The 20,406-nt window shown below is 66.0% G+C and overlaps 3 protein-coding genes across 3 annotated transcripts; 1 reads left to right on the forward strand and 2 right to left on the reverse strand.

Moving 5' to 3' along the window:
- Positions 1-80: 80 nt before the first annotated feature.
- On the reverse strand, positions 81-9,596 carry CHLRE_13g572100v5 (uncharacterized protein). Its single transcript, XM_043069389.1, has 6 exons — positions 6,068-9,596; positions 5,058-5,882; positions 4,615-4,731; positions 2,092-4,338; positions 1,404-1,562; positions 81-1,020 (listed from the first exon to the last, which is right to left on the reverse strand). The coding sequence occupies exons 1-6, from the start codon at positions 9,362-9,364 to the stop codon at positions 946-948; spliced, it is 6,720 nt and encodes a 2,239-aa protein (XP_042917364.1). The 5' UTR covers positions 9,365-9,596; the 3' UTR covers positions 81-945.
- A 130-nt stretch (positions 9,597-9,726) lies between these two features.
- Positions 9,727-15,108, forward strand: CHLRE_13g572150v5 (uncharacterized protein). Its single transcript, XM_001693434.2, has 8 exons — positions 9,727-9,991; positions 10,065-10,138; positions 10,465-10,564; positions 10,775-10,923; positions 11,518-11,626; positions 11,988-12,022; positions 12,205-12,387; positions 12,598-15,108. The coding sequence occupies exons 1-8, from the start codon at positions 9,860-9,862 to the stop codon at positions 14,342-14,344; spliced, it is 2,529 nt and encodes an 842-aa protein (XP_001693486.2). The 5' UTR covers positions 9,727-9,859; the 3' UTR covers positions 14,345-15,108.
- A 44-nt stretch (positions 15,109-15,152) lies between these two features.
- CHLRE_13g572200v5 (uncharacterized protein) lies at positions 15,153-20,396 on the reverse strand. The gene is made up of 8 exons (XM_043069390.1): positions 19,886-20,396; positions 19,373-19,419; positions 19,045-19,182; positions 18,353-18,434; positions 18,008-18,174; positions 17,438-17,596; positions 16,541-17,088; positions 15,153-16,226 (listed from the first exon to the last, which is right to left on the reverse strand). Exons 1-8 carry the CDS (start codon positions 20,082-20,084, stop codon positions 15,836-15,838), a joined length of 1,731 nt encoding a protein of 576 aa, XP_042917365.1. The 5' UTR covers positions 20,085-20,396; the 3' UTR covers positions 15,153-15,835.
- Between the last annotated feature and the right edge of the window lie 10 nt (positions 20,397-20,406).

Raw genomic sequence — 20,406 nt, forward strand, 5'->3', positions numbered from 1 at the left:
TGCCCGGCCCATGCAGAGCCTGGCCCCTGTCGCGCCCTATGATAGGACAATGAACGTTTCGTGTGCCTGACGGCGACTGATGTTTGCAGATCTGTTATGTCGGCCTCTGCAACTGGCCGTGTTGGCCACGGCGTAGGCGGCCTGGAGCGCATGCGTAGCGAGCGAGAGGGTGGCGCAAGACGATCACGTTCCGGCTTACATGTTGCCGAAGAGTTTAACGTCCACTAGGACGGGTCCCTCAATAGAACGGTCAAAGACTATCTCGCCTAGGATCGGAATGAGAGACGGCTCTAGCCGCTCTCAGACGCGACCTATATCCTCTCTCGGATCACCCGTACTCCGGCCTCCCATGCAATACACCGTGTCGAGCCAACCAACCTCGGGCACGTTCCCCTCTTCCCACACGCCACAACCACACCCAAATCACTCAGTCACACGATATGCACGGTCACACGCCAGGTCACGACACCCCAGCCTGGCCGCGCGTGTTGTACCAAACAGCATTCGTTGCATCCATCAACCCCAGTCGGCATTGTTCGGAGCTGCGGCACCCTTGCACAACGTTAAACACCTACGCAATCATGCTCGCCCAAGTCCCGCCCCGCCTCCGTGATAGCTGGGAGCAACGCAACAGGGAGCCTACGCAGTCAGCCACCAACAGGAGTTACCCTAGCTCAAGCTCTCCGCAGCTCGACGAACTCTCTAGCACTGCTCGTCTTACCGCACGCCTGCACTAACGCACATACCCGAAACTTCGAAACTGCCCGTGTTCTTGCCAGTCACCACGCCCGCCGCCGCCATCATTATGCTCAAACCCTAATGCTACTGCTGCTACAGCTACCGCTACTTCTGTTCCCGTATGAGGCTGCTGCTACTGCTGCGCTATTGTTCCTGCTATTGCTGTTGCTGCTGCTGCTAATGCTTCTGTTCCTGCTACTGTTCCTGCTATTGCTGCTGCTGCTGCAGCTCGACGTCGCGCTGCTGCTCCCGCTCCACCACCTTCATTATGAACTTGGTCACCTGCGGGGGGGGGGGAGAGGGGGTTACATTCATGATTAATTAAGTCGTGAAGTCGTAGGGGGCAGAATACCGGTGTGACGCGCGGGTGCCGCGCTCGACGCGCCGACCCCACCCCTTCTGGCCCAGACAAACACACACACGGCGCAGCGCAAGCACCGCACCCACTCGCACTTCACCCACTGGAAGTCGCACACAGACACACCCACACACAGCGGGGCGGCCACGCCTGGGGCCAGGACACCCTCCCACGCGCACCACCCACATCCACACTTGCCGCGTGCACGTCCCCCCTTCCCCACACCTCCCTCTCCACACACCCCACACACCCCACACCCACGCACCTCCCACACCTCCCCACACCCACGCACCTCCCACACACGCACCTGCGCATGCTCCCGCACCAGGAAGTCGGCGCTGGTGGCGGCGGCGTGGCTGCCCATCAGCCGCTCACTGGACTTGGCGGCGGCGCGGCGGTAGGCGTCGCGGCTCAGCAGCCCGGCGCGGTGCAGCGGGTCCAGCGTGGCGCGCACGAACGCCACCACCTGGTGAGTGGTGGGGTGGAGGCCGCCGGCGCGGAGCAGCGGGTTGGTCAGGTTTGGGGCGTGGGGTTGCAAGGATTGGGACAGAGAAATGTGGGGTTGCAAGGATTGGTACAGAGAAGTGTAGCGAAGTAGACAGCAGGGGGTTGGGGTTGGGGTTGGTTCATTCTATTCCCAAAGTAAACCATTGCCAACCCCGGGGGGGAGGGTATAAGGTGGGCAAGGCAGACACACGCTTGTGGCAACCGGCCTGCACGGTATATGGTGTGGGTTGATGGCGGAAAAGGTCGAGTACGACACGCATGCGGCGGGGTAGCGCGGTAGACAGCGGGGTATGTTGCGTGTTGACCGCAAAGCCTGCATTGGCCCCGAGGGCGCACCGCCGGCTCCGCCGCTGTCGACCGTAGGCCCAATAAGTACTTCGGTAGATACATTTCGGGACGGGTCCGGATAGCTAAGGTTACCGATCTCTAACGAGCGACAACACCGCACTCGTGGCCGCATGCCTGACGTCCGCCTCACACGCCCTCACCTGGTCTCGCAAGCGCCGCCGTGGCTCAGAGTTCTCCCACTCCTCCGTCCCCACCTCGCCCACTTCCCCGGGCTCCAGAAAGCGGGGTAAACCCGCCGGCGGCGGCGGAGGCCGCGGCGTGGGCACCGCTGCTACTGCTGCCGCTGCTACTGCTACTGCCGCTGCTGGTGTTCCAAAGCGCTGTTGCAGGTGTGGCGGGAGATGCGGAGCGTTGGGAGGGAGCGGGGGCGTGGGACCGTCCTGGGCGGCTGAAGGAAGGGGCGGCGGCGGGCCCGGCGGCAGCGGCGGCGGCTCCGTTGTGGGCAGGGGCGGGTGCGCGGGTGCGGGCGGCCGAGGTGGTTGCCGCTCATAGGTGTCCACGGGCTTCGAACCTCCCAAGCCCGGGTGCAGCGGTGGAACCACAACTGCCGCCATTGCTGCTGCTGCGCCGTGCTCTGCATCAGCTCGCCTTTTGCCAGCCGAAGCTGCTGCGGCACCCGCACCCGCACCCGCACCCGCACCCGCACCAGCGGCAGGTGCCGCGGCGGGGGCAGCGCCACCAGGCTCCCCGGAGCCGCCTGCCGCCACTGCCGCCACTGCTGATGGGTCGGCTGTGCCGCCACCGCTGCGGGCGGCCCTCGCCTCGGCGCTGCTCTGCCGCCGCAGTCTTTCCTTCTGGCGCTCTTCCGCTCGCCTCCGCTCCTTCCTCTCCTTCTCCTTATCCCAGCCGCTGCCACTGCCGCCCCCGCTGCCGCTCCGGCCTCGTAGCATGGAATTGCGCGGGTTCACGGCGCCCGCCAGCGCCGCCATCGCAGCGGCCGCCGCCGTCGCCGCCTCCGCCGCCGCCGCCATGGCCCGCTTCGCGGCCTTCTTCGCCGTGTGGCGCCGCCGCCGCGCTTCCTCCGACTCGCCGCTGCTGCCCGCCACGCGCTGACGCTTCTGCCGCTCCGCCTCGCCCGCATTACCAGCCGCTTCTTTCTCCTGCTCCTCGCGCCCAGGCCTTGCACGCTTGGCCGCCGCTGCCGGAACGCCAGCGCTACCATTACCGCTGCTGACTACTGCGGCAGCAGGGCCTGCGTTGCCAGCGCGCGCATAGACCGCGGCTGCGGCCGCCGCCGCCGCCGCCGCAGCGACACCGGGGCCGCCGGTAGGGCAGTCCACCGGCGCAACAGCGGCGGTGGCCTCCCCTTCCTCCATTGCATCCGCGTCACTGCTGACCTGGCCCTCCTCGCCCTCCTCTTTCTCCTCCGCTTTCGCCGCCTCGCCGTCCTCCGCGTTCCTGGCACCAAGGTCCTCCTCTTCCTCCTCCCTTTCCTCGTGCTCCTGCGACTCCTCCTCCAGTTCTGAGCCCTCGGACTCGGAGCCAAACATCCCCTCATACAGAGTGGCCAGCGGAGGCACGCCGGTAGCAGCCAATGCCACGCCGCCGCCGCCGCCGCCGCCGTCCCCGCCATTGCCACTGTCGTTGTCGCTATCGCCATCGCTGTCGCTGCCGCTGCCGACTCCATTTCCAATCTTGGCGTCTTGACCGTCTGCCTCAGCACCGCCCGCTTCCCCAGCACCTGGACCTCGGTACGGCGCGGACGAGATCCTGGCGCGCTTGTGCCTCCGCTGCCCCGGCCCCAAGCCCCGCGGCTGCCCCGGCCCCGGCTTCCGCCCGTGCGGCTGCGGCTGCGGCTGCAGCTGCGGCGGGCGGTCCTCATCTAGCTCCTCCTCTGGGCCACCCTCCTCATCGCTGCTGTCAAACAAAGAGTCCACGAGTGCATCTGAGGCGGGTGGCGCCGGGTCCACGTCAGCCGCAGCTGCACCGGCTCCCCCAGCTGCAGCAGTGGAGCCTGCGTGGGTGAGGAGGGGCCGGGGCGCGAGCCGCGCCGCCTGCGCCGTAGCAGCAGCGGCGGCACCGGCAGCGGCGGCGACGGCTGCGGCGGTGGTGATGCGTGCAATCGCCGGCGGCGCGGCGCGCTTGGTTCCGGCCATGACCCGCGCTGCGCCTGCTGCGGCTGTAGCGATTGCGGCGCGCGCAGTGGCTGTAGCGGCAGCACCATTACTCCCGCCTGCCGCGCCCCGCGACGCTCGTGCCGCTACCGCGCCGCTGCTAACGCCGCCACCGCCGCCGGTGGCAGTGGCGGGAACCGCGGCGCCAGGACCGCCGCCGCCGCCTTTGCCCTGAACACCGCTGCTACTGCCGCTGCTGCTACTGCCGTACTTTGCGGCCAGCTGCCGTACCAGTGCGTCCGGCAGCTCCAACCGCTCCAGCTCCGGCTTGGTCTGTGCGGCGTGGAGGGAAGCATTCGGGGGTACGCACGTACTTGAAGAGACCGCGCGACGGCAGACCGGTTGGCGGATACCGTTCAGCCCTGTAAGCCCGCCGGCTCCACGCACGCAGCCCCCGCTGCGGATCCCGACTGTGGGCCCAGACCATGCACACATACACACACGCCCGAACACACACATACACATACGGTACGGTATATACATACACACACATATACACACATACAACCACATACACACGCGCGAACAAATGCGGACACGCAGGCGCACCCGCCGCACGAGCGTGTCGTAGGCGGCCTTGGACGTGACCTGCCGGTACACGGCCATCTCCGCCGCCACCGCCGCCGCCACCGCCGCCTTGCGCAGCTGCGGCTGCTCCGTCACCGCCTGCAGGTGGGGCGCCGGGAACCAGTCAGGTTAGAGGGTGATGGGGCCGGCAGGCCGGGTCAGCAGAGCACGCCCCACCTCCACCTCCACCTCCACCTCCACCTCCGCACGCACTGCCCAGGCGCTCCAGCAGGTCTTACAAGCCCCGCATCATCACACCCCCACCAGGCACATCCCCACCACCTCGCGTCGCCCACTCGTGCTTCCATCCCCTCAACCACAACCCACCTATCCACCCGCCCCTCCAACACACCAGCCCGCCTCCCTCCCTCCCTCCCACTCCCCCCCACCCCCTTATCCGACCCCCTCCCTGAAGGCCCGCGCACCTGCAGCGCGCGGGCCTCGCCCACACCCGCCCGCTGCAGCGCCAGTCCGAGGTACCCGCACGTGAGCAGGTGGGCGCCCTCCTGGCGACTGAGGCGCGGGATGGCGGAGCGCGGCACGTACGTCACAAAGGCGCGCTCCGCCACCGGCACCGCGTCGCCCAGCTGCCGCAGCAGCTGCGGCGGCAGCACAGACGGCGCAGGTGCGGCGGCGGGCGCAGGTGCGGCGGCGGGCGCAGGTGCGGCGGCGGGCGCAGCACTGGTGAGTGGTGGGCCAGCGGCAACAGCGGCAGGCGCAGCCGCTGCACCGATGGCAGCGGCTGGCTTGCCCGGCACCAACACAGGCGCCGGCGCCGGCGCAGGCACCGGTGGTGCTTTGCCGGGTGTGCCCGCTGCTGGCAGCTTAGCTCGCGGCCCTGCCGCTGCTATGCCGGCGACGGACTTCGCCACCGCACAAGCACCACCACCAGCACCACCACCACCACCACCACCGCCCGTCTCCTTGTCCTGCTTGTCCTGCTGCTGCTTACTCAGCCGCTCCTTCAGCAGCGCCCGGAGCCGCTCCTGCTCGCGCTCCTTTTCTGACAAGCCTTCCGGCAGCAACGACGTGCCGCCGGCCTGCTGCGCGCCTTTGCCTTTGCCCTTGCCTGCCGCTGCCCCTCCTTGCTGCTGCTCTTTCTGCTGCTGCTCGCGGCGTGCGCGTTCCACCTTTTCCGCGCGCTCCTTCTGCTGCGCAGCCCTCAGCCGCCAGGCGCGCTCTGCGGGACTGAGTCCCTCAAGCTCGGGTGCAAGCGGCTGCTGCGGCTGCCCCTGCCCGTGCGGCCTGGCCTGCAGGATTGTGCAGTGCATGAAGTGCAGCAGTACCGACATCAGCATCACCGTAAGCACGCTGCACACACGCCGATCGTCATCTCTGACAAAACTAGTAATTTCAAACACGGCTCGGAGCCTGAGCATTTTTCTGAGAGAAGACAGGTATATGTTGGCAGGGCAGAAACGATGGGCATCCCTACCTGTGCTGCTGCCGACAGCGACGGTCGCGCCGGCGGCAGTCGTGTGCTGCTCAAGGGCCTCGCGTCAAGCGGCCCCACGCGCAACACAGACGACGCGCCAAGTGCTGCTGCTGCTGCTGCTGTCCGAGGAGGCGACGCGTGCACAGCCGCCGCCGCGGTGTCACCGGCTGGCTGTTCCGCCCCGGCAGCCTCTTCCCCCTCCACCTCCTGCGTGTCTGGATCTTCAGTCTCCTGGAACTCCACGTCAGAACCCCGCTCCTCCTCTTCATCCTCCTCGGCCGCTTCTGCCTGCATTTCCCCTGTCACTGCTGTGGCTGGCGCCGCACCCGTGTCCGTGGCCTGCAGCCCCGGCGCCTCCTCCTGCTGTTGCTGCTTCCGCTCCTCGTCTTCCTCCTGCTGCTGTTGCTGCTGCTCCTGCTGCTGCTGCTCCTTTGCAAGCTGTTGCTGCTGCTGTCGTTGAAGCCGCATGGCCTCGATTCGCTGCACCACCGCCGCCGTGGAAGCATCAGCCGCCGCCGCCGCAGGATCCACCTGCCGCGTTCCAGCCCCGGATCCAGTCCCAGATCCAGATGACGTGCCCGCTGCGGAAGGAGCACCGCCGCCTGCATCAGCGACCTCTTGCCCATCACCCCCGTCAGCAACAGCACCTGTGACACTGGGATGTGCCGGCTGCCTGCGCAGTTGACTCCGCGCCCCAAAGTTGTTCGTGACCCGCACCGCTGCCGGCCGCCTCTGCGCAAGCGGCTCAGGCTGCTGCCGCTGCCGCTCTTGCTCTTCCTCCTCCACCTCATTATCAGCTGGCAGCTGTTGTTGCCCGGCTGATGAGCTTCCGTTCCCACCTTGCCCCAGCTCCTGCCGCGGCTGCTGCTGCTCGTCACCGCCACCTGTCACTCGCTCCGCCTCGTCCTCGCTCCACACCTCCTCGTGAGCAGCCTGGTCGCGAGACGGCGTGTACAAGTTCATGGGTGGAGACCACAGCACACCCCGGAAATCATTCCTGTTAGCGGCTGTAGCGGTCGCAGCACCGCCATCCCCACCGCCGCCTCCGCCTCCGCTGCCACTGCGGCGCCCACGGCCCGACGGCGGGCGGTGATCGGGTTGCTCCCGGTGGTGCCGGCGGCCCTCGGGCGGCGGGCCGGTGCCGGCGCCTGGCGGGTGCGCGCCTTGGCGGTGCGGCGGCCCGGCTTCATGCGGATGGCGTCGGTCGTCGTTGGGGAAGCGCACGGAGGCGTGCCGGGCCGCTGAGGCATCCCAGGGTTCGTGCCGTGTGGCTTGCCGGGGCTCATGCCTGGGGTCCCGCCGCCGCGGGTCCTCCCTGGCATCGTGATGACTGTGCTGCAGCCAGTCGCGCGGGTGCTGGTCTGGGTGCGGCTGGTGAGACTCGTACGCTCTGACCATCGGCCGTGGCGGCGGCGGCGGCAGCTCGCCACCCCACCTGTGATGCTCCCACGGCTGCTGGGCCTCCGCCGCCGCCAGCCTGCTGCCGCCATCATCTCCGCCACCGCCGCCGCGTGTTGGGCTGTACAACTGCGACGGCAGGCCGCCGCCGCCTTCACCGCTGTCGTAACCCCCGTAGCCGCCGCCACTGCCGCTGCCGTAGCCACCGCCGCCGCTCTCGCTGTAATGAACAGAGGCGCCCTGGGCGGCGCTGCGGTGCGGGTCCTGTCCACACCCGGGCTCGCCAGGCGCGGCCCCACGCCTCGGGTCATAGGGTGCAGCCACGGCCGCGGCCGCGTCAGAGTAGTGCGGCTGCGGTGCGTAGGTGTGGGGCTGCTCATAGTGGTTCTGGGGGGCGCCGTACGCGTGCGGTGGCTGCGCCGGCAGCCCCCTCCCTGACGCGGCTTGTGTGCTTGCAACTGCAGGTGCTACTGTTGGCGCCGCCATCGCCACCCCCGCAGCTGGCGCCGCCACCACGCCGCCGCCGCCATTGTAGATGTACTGCAGCTGTGCGCCCGCCGGCAGCGCTGCAGTCGTACCATCCGGCAGTACGACCATCAGCGTAGCCAGCTGCGGCTGGGATGCTACAGCCGCCGCCATTGGCACTACAGCCTGCGGCGGCTGTTGCTGCTGCGGCGGCGGCTGGAGGTAGTAGCTGCCTGCTGCTACTGCCGCCTGTGGGGCCGCCGCGCTGCTGGCTGCAGCAGGCATGGAGTAGTAGGCTGCAGGTGCTACAGCCTCAGCCGCCGTCGTGCCTGGCGCTACAGCCACGTACAGGGGTTGCCCGCCGTCTGTGTAAGACTGCGCCTGCGGCTGCTGCTGTGGTGCTGGTGGCGGAAGATATTGCTGTTGGTGCGCGTGATGGAACTGCTGCTGATGCTGCTGTTGGTGTTGCTGTGGATGCTGGAACTGCTGTGGCTGTTGTTGCAGTTGCTGCTGTTGGTGCGGTTGCTGGTAGTAGGAAGTGCCATTCGCAGGAGCAAAGCCGCCGCCATGGGCAAACAACTCTAGCTTTTGGACTTGTTGCTGCTGTGCCCCAGCAACCTGAGCATAGCCTGCTTGCTGTGCACTGCTATGCGCCTGCCAAACATCGCCTGCCCCACCAGCACCAGCAACAGTGCCAGCAGCACCGCCGCTTGCGCCGCCGCTGCCGCCAGCTGTTGCAGCTGCTACAGCCGCCATGGCGGCAGCAATAGCTGCAGCCAGCTCCTCAGGATCGGACGGGAGGAAGGAGGTTGCGTCTGCAGAGGGCGCAGCCGATATGGTCTGCTGCGCACCTGCGCCCCATTGTGGCGCGTCAACGGAAGCAGCTACAGGCCATCCCGCCCCAGCCGGAACGGCAGTAGCACCCGCACTGCCTGCTGTGACCAGGGGCGTGGCATCGGGCGCTGCTACAGCCCCGGATCCAGCCACCGCGCTCGCCGCAGACTGCGCCTCCACCTTCTTTCGCATCGCCGCTCGCAGGCTGGCAACGGTCGGCAAGGCGGTGCGCACGGGCTTGCTGTTGTCGTCGGCGGCGGCAGGCGCAGCATCCGCGTCTGGGCCCTCGCCCTCGGGTTGGGCCCCCGTGGCCCCGGCACCGAGCGGCCCATTCGCTGTCCTGTCTGCTGGCTGGGAGGCAACTGGATCCGCACATGGATCCCAATGTGAGCCAGGCTGGATTGCCTGGTCCTCTGCGTCCCCTGGCGCGGCAATGGAAGCTAGTTGCAGCGCAGTGCCAGTATCTGGAGCTGTCGGTAGGGGGTCAACAACACTGCACGGTGCGCGGGCCTGCTCTGCCGCGCCGGCCGCCCAGCTTGCAGTGGCATTATCGCCGTGAGCGCTGTCTGTCATTGCGCGCGCGCCCACATTCACCGCCATTGCTGGGGCTGCGTTATGCTGTTCATCAGCAGCCCGGGGATCAGTGCTGAGGCACGCAGAGCGCCAGGGGCACCCGGGCGGGACGTATCAGAAGGCGTCACAGCTCAGCGCCTTGATAAACAGGGGTTATCTATGTGTATAGAGCTGTGTGAATGTTGCAGCCAGCTAAAATACACAGAGAACAACGAAAGCAGAAACGCGAACAGGCTGTTTTTGTAACTTATTGTACACCTATCTAAAGCTTTATATCGGCGCTGCGCAAAGTAAAGGGTGTTTTCTGCACTAGGGATCGCATCGCTGGACTCATTCTCGGTCGTCAGCCTTTTCGGGTGCATTCACTGAGTTGCACTGCATTCATGTTGCTATTTTTGTTGATTTTGTTTGCCGCTGACTCCAATCACACGCTCCTGTCGAAATGGTGTGGTTCCCGCGCCCGCCCCTACCAGCTGCATCGCGTCTTTTATGCACCTAATTGACGTATACTAGTTAAGTATCATGTTTGGGGCTCCGATCCCGGTGCCAAGCCAGGCTCCACAACAAACACAATTATTTTCCGGCACACTGCCCCAAGGTGGGCTCAGCTTATATTACCGGCCACTCAACCCATCGGACACGGAGGCTCTTAAGGTGAGTTAGGTCATAACAGCGACATAGGCGAAGCAACAAAGTCCTTGTTGGCGGACTGGCGCCCTGCTCACAGGCTATCCACCGGGACCTCTTTCCTATCGACTATGAGGATGTCTTCTTCCGGAAAGCGGTACTGGGGCAAGACCGGTGAGTTGCTTTGGTGGTGTGACGTGGGCACATGGCAGAGCGCAGCCTCTCAACCCACGCCGCGGGAGGGCGTTGGCTACACACCACATCTGCGGGTTTCAAGGAACCCGCCTAGCCTGTTCACGGCAGCTACGCCAGCCGCCATTTGCGTGCCACGCCAGCCGCCATTTGCGTGCCGTGGGCGCTCATACGGGGGCCCTCAAGCGCATCCAGACTTCAGCCGCGGGGTGAAAGAGGCGGGTGTCGATCTCACCAGTCAACACTCTTCAGTCCAGTCTACCCCACCTGCACACCTTCCTCCTGCCTACTCCCCCTCCTCCCCGCAGCGTGTTCTCCTGGGCTGCCGTACACAACGAGTACGGTAGGGAGCACCTTGTGGGCTTCGTGACGGCGCGGCTGGTGTACATGTACGAGTGCGACCCATTGGTACGTGCCGTACGGCGGCTCACGTGTAGCACGCTGGCAGGAACACGGACATACACACAGACGCACACACGTACATTTCGCGTTTCCTGCCCTTGCGCGCTCTGCCAAACCGCTTGAAGGGGCCTCGCGAATGAACCTTGCGATGCGCACTCACGGCACGCACACGCTCCCAGACTTCCACACTCGCCCGCACACGCACGCACTCCACAGGACCGGCAAGTCATGGGTCTGTCCAGCAAGGCTCTGGACGGGCAGGCGGGTGTGTACGTGCTGACGCTGGGGGTGGTGCCGGGCTGCCGCAAGGGCGGCGTGGCGAGGCACCTGCTGGGGCTGGTGGCGCAGCATGCAGCACGGCTGAGGTGAGGGCGGGTGGCAGGGGAGGTAGAGGCGGAGGCGGCCAAAGGGGCAGGCGTTTATAGTGACCGAGGGAAGGTGGAGGCAGGCAGAGGGGGAGGCGGAGAAGCTTTCGAGAGCCAAACCCAGGGGGGAGGGCTGCTGATAAGGCGGAGGGGGTCTACACGCAGGGATAAAGATGGCAGGTGGGGGCCGGGCGCCCAGGGCTGGGCGCCCATGCCACGATGACGGGGCACGGGACTGGCGGCTCTGGGTGGTGAGGGCATTACCTGGAGGCGAGAGGGGCGTGCGGGCGGCGGAGTGATCCGCAGGTTGGGGGGAGGATGGTTTTAGTTGGTGGGGCCGAGGCGCGAGGATCCCGGCAGCGAACGTGGCGGAGGTTGGCCGAGGCGTTTCGGGCCAGGGGCCGCGAAGTAGGCCGCGTTCTAGCCTGATGGTTTTAACCCTCATCAGGGGCGGCAGAAGTTTGAAGCCTCCTGCCCAAGTACACCTGCCTGCATGGCCCTGCATTTCACCGGCACGCCGCCCCTTCCCCCCCTCCCCCCCGGTGCATCCTGCCTGTTCCACACATCCTTGCAACCCCCCGCGCAACCCTGCAGGGCCCGCGCCATTTTCCTGCACGTGATCAGCTACAACGAGGCGGCCATGCGGCTGTACGGCAGTAGCGGCTACAGCCCAGTGGCCCGACTGCCCAACTTCTACCACCTGGTAGGGCGGGGGGTTGCAAGGATTGGGGGGGCTTACATTTATGATTACTTTAAGAAGTGAAGTTGAGATGGAGTTTATAAGTGTCACAAGGGCGGGAATGGTTTCACGAGACGCGAGGGTGCACGGGGCGAGGGGTCGCGCCAGGGTGGTGCGTGTGTCCCTGGGATGTAGGGGGCGGAGCGAGTGAGCGCTCGTAGCGCGAGGGAGTGGGAATCCAGGAGAAGGGTGCGCCTGGGGGTGTTGCAATTGTGACCTGGGCACCTGCGGGACCACATCACCCGATACACCTGACGCCGCCACCGCCGCCACTGACGCCGCTGACGCCGTCGCCACTGCTGCGCCCCCCTCCCTCCTCCACCAGACTACGGGGCGGCAGCCCACGCCCGAGCAGGCCTGGTGGGTGATCAGCACGCCCTGCTCGCGATGACGTCGCATGCGATGATGTCGCTTGTACCGTATTCCGGCCTCAGCTCGGATGCATAGCACAGCGCACAGCCCGCAACTCCGCACCAAACGGCATCTACGACACAGAACGTACAATAAACTATTGGCTGTGCTGTGACTGTTCATACGTGCAGGTACGATGCGTACCTGTACGCCACCTTCCTGCCCATGTCGGGCGCCGACGGCGCCGACGGAGCGGCTGGCGGCGGCGCCGCCATGCAGTGGGCCCTGGGCGGCGTGTTGGGCGCGGCGGTGGCGCCGTTCCGCAACATGTTGGGCACCGTGGTGAACGGCTGCATGCCAGGCTGGCTGTGCAGGTGCGCGTGTGCTGCGCGTGTGTGCTGCGCGCGTGTGCTGTGCGTGTGTGCTGTGCGTGTGTGCTGTGGCTGCTGCTGCTGGAATGGCCTGTGTGCCATGTGTGCTGTGGGTGTGGCTTAGGCGTGACACGATGGCACGGGGTGTGGGCGCTGCAGGCTGAGACAAGCATTGGCCGTGACACCCCCTATCTCCGGTTGCTGGCGTTGCAGGCAGAGCTACCCACAGGCGGCGTTCCTGCCTCTGGGCTCCCCGCCCTCCGCCAACACACCGCCGCCGCCTCCCCCGCCGCCGCCGCCACAACCGTCACACCAGCAGCCGTACCACCATCAGCAACATCAGTACCAGGCTTTCCAGCAGCACCAGCAGCACCAGGGCGGCTCCGTGCTGCTGCCTCGCAGCGCCTCTAAAAGCAGCTTAGCTGACACGGCTAGCTCCGGATGGCAGCGGCAGCACCAGCAACAACACCAGCAGGCGCAGCACCAGCAACAGGAGCAGCCAGTGCCGCTGCCGCTGCCGCCGCCGTCGCCCACACCGCGGCCGCAACGCGGCGGGCCGGGGCCGCAGCACCACCCGCACCAAGCACAACACCACTCGCACTACAACCACCTGCACCAGCAGCAGGCGCAGAACGGAGGTGGCTCAAGGTCGGGCTCGAGCTCTCGCACGCAGTTTGTGGCGGCGCCGGGGGATTACGGAGCAGGCACCGGGGCAGGCGGGGTTGGGGGTGGGCGCCCGGGAAGCGGCGGGAAAGAGCGCCGTACACAACACCAACACCAGCACTTGCAGCCGTGGCAACAGGGACCCTCGGGCCCCGGGAGACAGCCGCACAGCGGCGACTGGCTCCCTTCAGAAGGCCACGGCAGCGGCGGCACCGGTGCAGGCGGCAGTGGGAACGGGTACGGGCCACGAGCGCCCCTGGCGTCACCCTCTGGCGCGGGTGGCGGTGGCTCTGGCGGCGGCGCCTGGGGTCAGCAACAGCAGCCGTTGGGTGTAGGGGCTATGGAGGTGGATGGGTACGGAACCGGCGGCGGCAGCGGCTACGGCATCGTGTGTTCCAACTTCGACCCGCACACGCCGCTGCAACAAGCAGGCCGGCCGCAACCCAATGCTGCGGGCTCGTCCGGGGCGACGTACCTGCCACACGCGCACGGCGCAGTGTACGGAGTTGCAATGTTGGGCAGTGGCGGCAGCGGCGGCGGTAGCAGCCAATGGGGTCAACGCGTGCTGCTACAGCCGCCGAACCCGACGGAGCTACCGATTCATCCGATTCACGGGAGCATGGGCAACGGATCCCACCACAACCAGCAGCAGCAGCGGGCTCCGGGTGCAGCAAGTAATGGTGGCGGCGTGGGAGCAGGGGGCGTGGTGGGGCAGCACGGGTGGACGCAAGCGGCGCCGCAGTGGTACGCGAACGGGAACAGAGCCGGCGGTGGGGGCGGTGGTGCCGCTGCAGGCGGTGGATATGGGTCAGCAGGGAGCAGCGGGCACGGCTCTACCGGGATAGGCAACGTCAATGGCGTGGGAGGCTGGGGCGGAGGGCCTGGCACGTCGTCTCAGCACTTGCAACAGGCGCAGGTTTACCAACAACAGTACTACCAGGGGCAGGACGGAGCCAGCGGCGGCGGAGTGAGTCCACTGTACGCCGCCGCGCCGCACCAGCAGCCCTTGCAGGTGCCGAGCGGGCTGGCGGGCGGCGGGCTGGCGCAGGAGCTGCCGACGAGCGGGGGCGGGGGCCAGCAGCAGCAGCAGCAGCAGCAGCGGCAACAGCCGTACCAGCACCGCTGGCAGCCGCGGCCGCGGCAGCGGGCGGGGACGGGGGCGCACCAGGCAGGTGGGGGAGGCGGAGGCCACACATTGCTTGGGTCGCTGTTCCGGCCGCCTGGCAGCACGCCACAACCGCAGCAGCAGCAGCAGCAGCAGCAGCGGCGGCAGGCGCCAGTGCAGAACGGCTGGTGATGGCGAGCGGCCATGCGGTGAGGTGCGACGCGGTGTGGCGCGATGAAAGTCTTGATTCATTGCGCGACGATGGTGCTTTGTGGGCGAGAGCGGTTTATTGCAGGGTGGGGGACCGCCGCCGCGTGATGGCTGCCTGGTCAGGGATGCCTGAAGGTCATGTGAGGTCCGTGCTGGGAGGCGCCTGCCGGTCAGACCTAGTCTGTTCAGCGCTAGCCCTCTTACACCGGTAGGCGTATACAAAACACATGGTGCTTCGTGTGGGAACGCGGCGAGTGCAGTATGGCCTCGGATGCCCCCGGTCGACTGGACAGTGACAGTCCGCTGGCGAAGGTGGGCTGTTGGCAGTCTCAAATGCGCTTCGTCACGGGAAGTCGCGATCCGGGTTATTGCTTTATTCTCTGTTGAAGTAGTTTGAGGACTGTTGATGGGCAGGACAGAACACTGAGCAGGGCGGGTCTGAGTTCCTGATGGTGCTAGCTAGCTGCTAGTCAGGCGACGTGATGACCATCTGGTGTGCGTCAGGTTGGGGCATTGAACGCACCTGTGCTTGCTGAACCCCTCCCTGCTCACTGGCTCGGCAGGCCACTGCGATGACGGGGTTGGGCCAGGGCTGCTACTGTCGTGGTCAATGTGGTTCTGCATTGTTCTTTCGAACGCCCTGCAACAAGGACCGCCGAAGTTATGAACCAGCACAATGTACACGGTAGCGCAATCTGTGTTACCCATGCGAGTCTCCATCAATCCCAGCGCCCTGTTCGTGAATTCTGCCGCAGCGCCCTGAGCGCGAACCCTCGTCCATCATCCTGTGGAGCATGTGAATTTACAGATTTACGTATATCCAGCGCCCGGAGCTTGAACCCATCAGGCAATGATCAGGCCCCCCGTACCATTGGCCGCGGAACACTGTGCTCCGGCTCATCCTGCGCGCCGTCTGACACAAGTTGTGCGCCGTGACAAGATCTCTTCCCTCGCATGGCAAAAATGGCTGAGCCACGTATCAAGTCTGAGGCCGCCAGCGTCTACCTCATCTCCCGGACATAGCCGGAATCGGTTTGTACAGCCACGTCCCGCTGCCAAGCACAAGCACAGCCAGCACAGGACAACCAAACACGTCCAAACAGCAGGAAATCCTCCAGCCACAGCACTCCTCATCGCTTCGCTCGGGGGGCTCAGCCCAAAATTGAGTGCTAGCATCCACCATTCCACCACATCGTTCGCCAATTGCGTCAGCTGTCACATGCCCGAATCTGGGCCCCGGATTCACGAAACGAGTCTTTCCGCTCGTAAAAGTTATCGACGATGCTTTTACCCATTATCATGCATCTCATCTTTCCGCTCTCACTCATCAGTATGCAGCCGTGCCATTGCACTACGTACACGCCATGCACACCGTAGCAAAATTAAGCCCGCCACGCTCCCGCTCACAAGCCAGCAGTTCAGCCTGGATAGCCTGCTCTCACCGCCTGACATCTCTAACCTTTAACATCACACTTACATGACCCATTGGCTCACGATCACCGCCGCCGCCGCTCCCCCAGTCAACAGCAGCACCGCCTGTCCGCCCGGAACCAGCTCCACCGTCCGAGCACCCTCCACACCGCCCCCTGCCGCTGCCTTCTGCGCCCCTTGCACCTCCGGCGCCAGCGCTGTAACTGCCGCCGCAGCCGCCGTCGTCGTCGCCTCTGAACCGCCGATGCCCCCAACCGCACCCGCCGCACTATCTGCCGTATTGCTGCCGTACCTGCTGCTCCAGGCCATCATGGCCGGCATCATGCCGTACAGCGTCATAACGCCGTACGTGCCCGCGAAGTCCAACGAGGCGAAGAAGATGCCGGGGGAGGCGGTGGACAGCAGGATGGGGGGCAGGCACACCAGCGCGTAGCTGCAAGGCAGGCAGGCAGGCAGGCAGGCAGGCAGGCAGGCAGGCAGGCAGGGGTACGTTGGTTGTAGGTTGTGGGGTAGGAGGCAGCAGGCGTGGACCACAGCAATGAGGGCAGGTGGTTGACCCGGGGTGACGGCTGCAACCGCTGGAGGCACACACAACGGCGCGCCACAACCAACCTGGCAGGCGCAGCCCCACCCCGCCACGCTTCCTGCTCTGGCCCCGTGATCCTGTGCCTCCCAACCAACCGCCTTAGTTCCCCACCCCCTCCCCAAGCGAGCGCCCAGCATTCCAGAGCCCCCTCGGTCCCTCACCGGCCCGCACGCGGCACGTCGCGCAGCGGCTTGAAGGCGTCCGGCAGGAAGTCCACCGCCGCCAGCACGAACCCGGTGAAGGAGGTGGCGATGGCCAGGAAGCTGAACACCTGCACCAGCGGCGCCACCACCGGACCACCCGACTGCTGCAGCAGCACCAGCGGGTCCAGCGCAGCAGTCAGCTCTGCGGAGCTAGCAATCGCCGGAGCGCCGGCGATTCCGCTGCCGGCGGCCGCATCCGCGGCCGCCGCCGCGGCTGATGCCGCAGCAGTGGCGGCGGCGTCCGCCGCCGCCACGGCGGAAGCGCCCACACCCGCCGCGGCGTCACCGGCGGCGGCGGTGGCCGCGGCCGCGGCCGCTTCCGCGGCCGCTGCGGCGGCGGCTGCCGCCGCCGCCGCCGCGGAGGCGGCGGAGATGGCTGCTGCCGCCGCGGCGGCGGCCTCTGCGGCCGTCGCCGCCAGGTTATCTAGGGATCCGAGGATGACGCCGTCCCACAGGAGGTACATGATCAGCGGGATGATCACACCCATGATGATGGAGGAGCGGATCTGCAGACGGCCAAGCAGATGGAAACGCCGGCAGGGCTGGCGTGTGAGGTTGCGTGTGCGCACAAAAGCAAAGGTGGACAGCACCAGAACCGGGGTCGTGTGATGACGGACAGGGTGTCTCGCGCACTCATTACCCTCTTTTGCCTAAGATCTATACTTCACACCTCTCCCCAAACACGCATGCCCGCCAATCATTCCCATGCGTGCTCCACCCAGCAGCCACCCTGCGCCATCCCGCGCCAGCCCCGTCCTGCCCGCCTCGCCACCACCCTGCCTCGGCCCCCTCCTCCCTCGCCCCCCTCCTGCCTCGGCCCCCTCCTGCCTCGGCCCCCTCTCGCCGCCCGCCCACCTTGCCGGCGTCACATTCCAGGTTGTGCACCACAACCGGCACGACGTTGTGGAACACGAAGGCCAGGGCCAGCACCGGCAGGGTGGGCGGCACGGCGCCCCAGTTGGCGGCGGCCAGCACCGGCACGTCCACCTCCGAGCCCGCAATGGTCAGCAGCGCCTGGCGGGGGCGGGGATATATTCATTCATGATTGTTTATGTAAGGATTGAAGGCGTAGCCAGGAGCAATAGTATAGCCTGCAGGCACTTGTTACCATGTCCATGGGGATGGGGGAGGTGGGGTTGCAAGGATGTTTGAAAAAGTGGTACAGGATGCACTGAAGACTGCAGACGAAGTCGTTACCACATGAGCGGCCGTCCGGGCGGCCGCGCTCCAGCTCGGTGTCCCTCCGTGAAGCTGACAGTACCCAGTTTAACTAATAAAAACGTGGGCGCATGTGGCGCGTAAAGCGGGGGAGGTTGGCAGAGTGTGCACGCGCCAAGGGGATACGAATGGCGGTAGCTGCGGGAGCACGTGATTGGAAAGACATGGATCGGCTCCCCTCCCAATCCCAGCCCCCGTCACACCCACCGCAAAGGTCAACGCGTATGTTGCCAGCAGCGCCCCGTTGACCCGGTCAAACTGGGATGGCGTGGTGACGTAGCACATGCCGCCCAGCCCCACTGAGAACAGCGCGGCGGCGGCCAGCTGGGGCACGCCCGCAGCCACTGCCAGGATCTGACCGGCACGAGCCACGTCTGCGGCAGGAGAGAATGCGAAGTGCGAAGCCATGTCGGACGTGAAAGCGAGTGAAGGAATGGGGCAGGTGCAGGGCGCATGAACGAGAGCCGTGAATGCGTGGCGCGGGTATCAGCACTTGATCAGGCAGCCGCTGCAGAGTCAAGGTTCCGCTGGGCAGGTTTGGTGCGGACTCACACGCCACAAGGATTGCGTAGTTGTGGAAGATGTAGAGGAAGGTGGCGGCGGAGGCGCCCGTGCCACCCAGAGTCTTCTCGGCCTGGGGTTTGGGGTACAATGGAGTGAGTGCGTGCGTGCGTGATTGGCTGCATGCGTGCGTGCGTGCGTGAGCGAGTGATTATATGAGCGAGCGAGCGAGTGAATGAGTGATTGACTGAAGGAGACAGGGAGAAACGGCAGCCGCAACCGCAGCCGCAGCCGCGGGGCACGCAGCGTATGGGTGCATGTGAAGCATGGATGTTTGAAACGGCGCAGCAGCACCGCGCCACGCCCTTCCAAGCAAGCTGACCGGTCTGAGCTATAGTTGTGTTGATGCCAAGAACACATCCCAGCCCTATCCCTTACTTCCCATCACCCGCATCCCTGAACGCCATCCCTGCTTCTCATTCCAGCGCCGTCCCTGCCCCGGCCAGCCCAGCCACCCTGATCTCACAAACACACACATACACACACACAAACACACACACACACACACACACACACACATGCACAGACACACGCACGCACGCACGCTCACACGCACACACGCACACACATACGCACGCACGCACGCACGCGCACACGCGCACGCGCACACACACACACACACACACACACACACACACACACACACACACACATACACGCACACACGCAATGCCTACACGCACCATGGTGGTGAAGGTGACGTTGTCGCTGCCGTACCGGGCCACCACATTGAGCGCCACCTCGGCGACCAGCAGCCCTGTGGCCATGGCGAAGGCCGCGGCGCCCACCATCGCACCGGAGGTGGCAGCGAAGCCCGACTCCTGCGGCGAGCAATGAGCGGCGGGAGGAACACCCGTGTGTGGGGGGGGGAGGGGGGTGCGGAAGACCAGCAGCGCAGGCTGGGGCCGGGGGCTGCACCTTGGGGCTGCAACGCACGCGCTCCTGGCCGGTGGGCGCCCAACATTCCCTATCTCGTCATGTGCGAGACGGGCATCGCGGCTCCACCCCTACCTGCGTCACGGCCGGTAGCGCTAGGATGCCGGCGCCCGCGGTGGTGCCTGCGCGGGAGCGGTTTGAAGACACAGGGGAGAACGCCGGCGGCGTCGTCAGGTTGCAGCAACGCCGGCGAGGGCAGGCCAAGGCAGGGCCGTACCCGCACAACACCGCTCAGGCAGCTGAATCCGGTACGGGAAGGCGGCAGGACATGGCCGGCGCCTTCCTGCACCTACCAGGCGTGAGACAAGTGGGCCTCGCTGGCGTGCTGGCACGCATGTGGGCTGCCCTGTCGAGCAGCCGGGATTCTGCAACCCCCCATCACCCAACGCCGCCACATGCCAGCAAACACATCCACAGCCCCGCACCAAGCGCGTAGCTTGCGTTGTCAGGTAGCTGGCTAAGGCCAATGTAATCCCTATGGTTGGCGCGATGCTGTGCAGCACTGCACCCCCTTGGATTCGCGAAGCTTCCGAGCAACACCCCACACAGTTGTCACGACCTAGTCAGCTGCACCATCCATGACCGCACCTGCCACAAGCAGCGTTGCGCCCCACAGCGTTCCCGACTCGCGCTTCATGGTCCGCGGGTTCAGGTTGTTGTACAGGCAGTAAGTCGGCTCATACGCCTCCGGCGTGAAGACATCGACATCTCGCGATGCTGCCCGCGGGTGTTGCAGCTGGGGCAGCCCGCCATGAGCACCCACACGAGCTCGATACTGTGCACTCATTAAGCTGGGCGTCCGTGAAAGGCATGGCGTCGCTCGGTGCGAAAATACAGCCTGCCGCGAGGGTGGTCTACGGTCCACGGCCTGTGCTCGCGCAGCCCTAAGATCCATGGTTGGATGGATACGAGTTAGATCGAGGTATGCTCAATCAGTAATGCGCTGACAATAAACCAAGCTGGAGGAGTCGCTGTTTGCGTTGGCGCTCAGGTGGAGCTATGGGCGGCTCCCCAGGGACCTTTTTGCACCGGGCTGGGGAGGGCAGAAAAGACCGAAAGCTCTAGGGGCTGGGGACCTAGGCATCTCCCCAGGAACAATTTGTAATCAA

Source organism: Chlamydomonas reinhardtii, chromosome 13 (genome assembly GCF_000002595.2).
Source record: "Chlamydomonas reinhardtii strain CC-503 cw92 mt+ chromosome 13, whole genome shotgun sequence".
Taxonomy (NCBI): domain Eukaryota; kingdom Viridiplantae; phylum Chlorophyta; class Chlorophyceae; order Chlamydomonadales; family Chlamydomonadaceae; genus Chlamydomonas; species Chlamydomonas reinhardtii.

Coding starts and splice junctions, on each gene's coding strand:
- CHLRE_13g572200v5 (XM_043069390.1), bottom strand. CDS start 20,084: ATGAGTGCACAGTATCGAGCTCGTGTGGGTGCTCATGGCGGGCTGCCC. Junction 19,420..19,885: donor CGCAACGCTGCTTGTGGCAG/GTGCGGTCATGG, acceptor GCTCCCGCGCAG/GCACCACCGCGGGCGCCGGC. Junction 18,175..18,352: donor CTACGCAATCCTTGTGGCGT/GTGAGTCCGCAC, acceptor CTCCTGCCGCAG/ACGTGGCTCGTGCCGGTCAG.
- CHLRE_13g572100v5 (XM_043069389.1), bottom strand. CDS start 9,364: ATGGCGGTGAATGTGGGCGCGCGCGCAATGACAGACAGCGCTCACGGC. Junction 4,732..5,057: donor GCGAGGCCCGCGCGCTGCAG/GTGCGCGGGCCT, acceptor CCCCACCTGCAG/GCGGTGACGGAGCAGCCGCA. Junction 1,021..1,403: donor TGGTGCGGGAGCATGCGCAG/GTGCGTGTGTGG, acceptor CCCCCCCCGCAG/GTGACCAAGTTCATAATGAA.
- CHLRE_13g572150v5 (XM_001693434.2), top strand. CDS start 9,860: ATGTTTGGGGCTCCGATCCCGGTGCCAAGCCAGGCTCCACAACAAACA. Junction 10,139..10,464: donor GCGGTACTGGGGCAAGACCG/GTGAGTTGCTTT, acceptor TCCTCCCCGCAG/CGTGTTCTCCTGGGCTGCCG. Junction 10,565..10,774: donor TGTACGAGTGCGACCCATTG/GTACGTGCCGTA, acceptor CGCACTCCACAG/GACCGGCAAGTCATGGGTCT.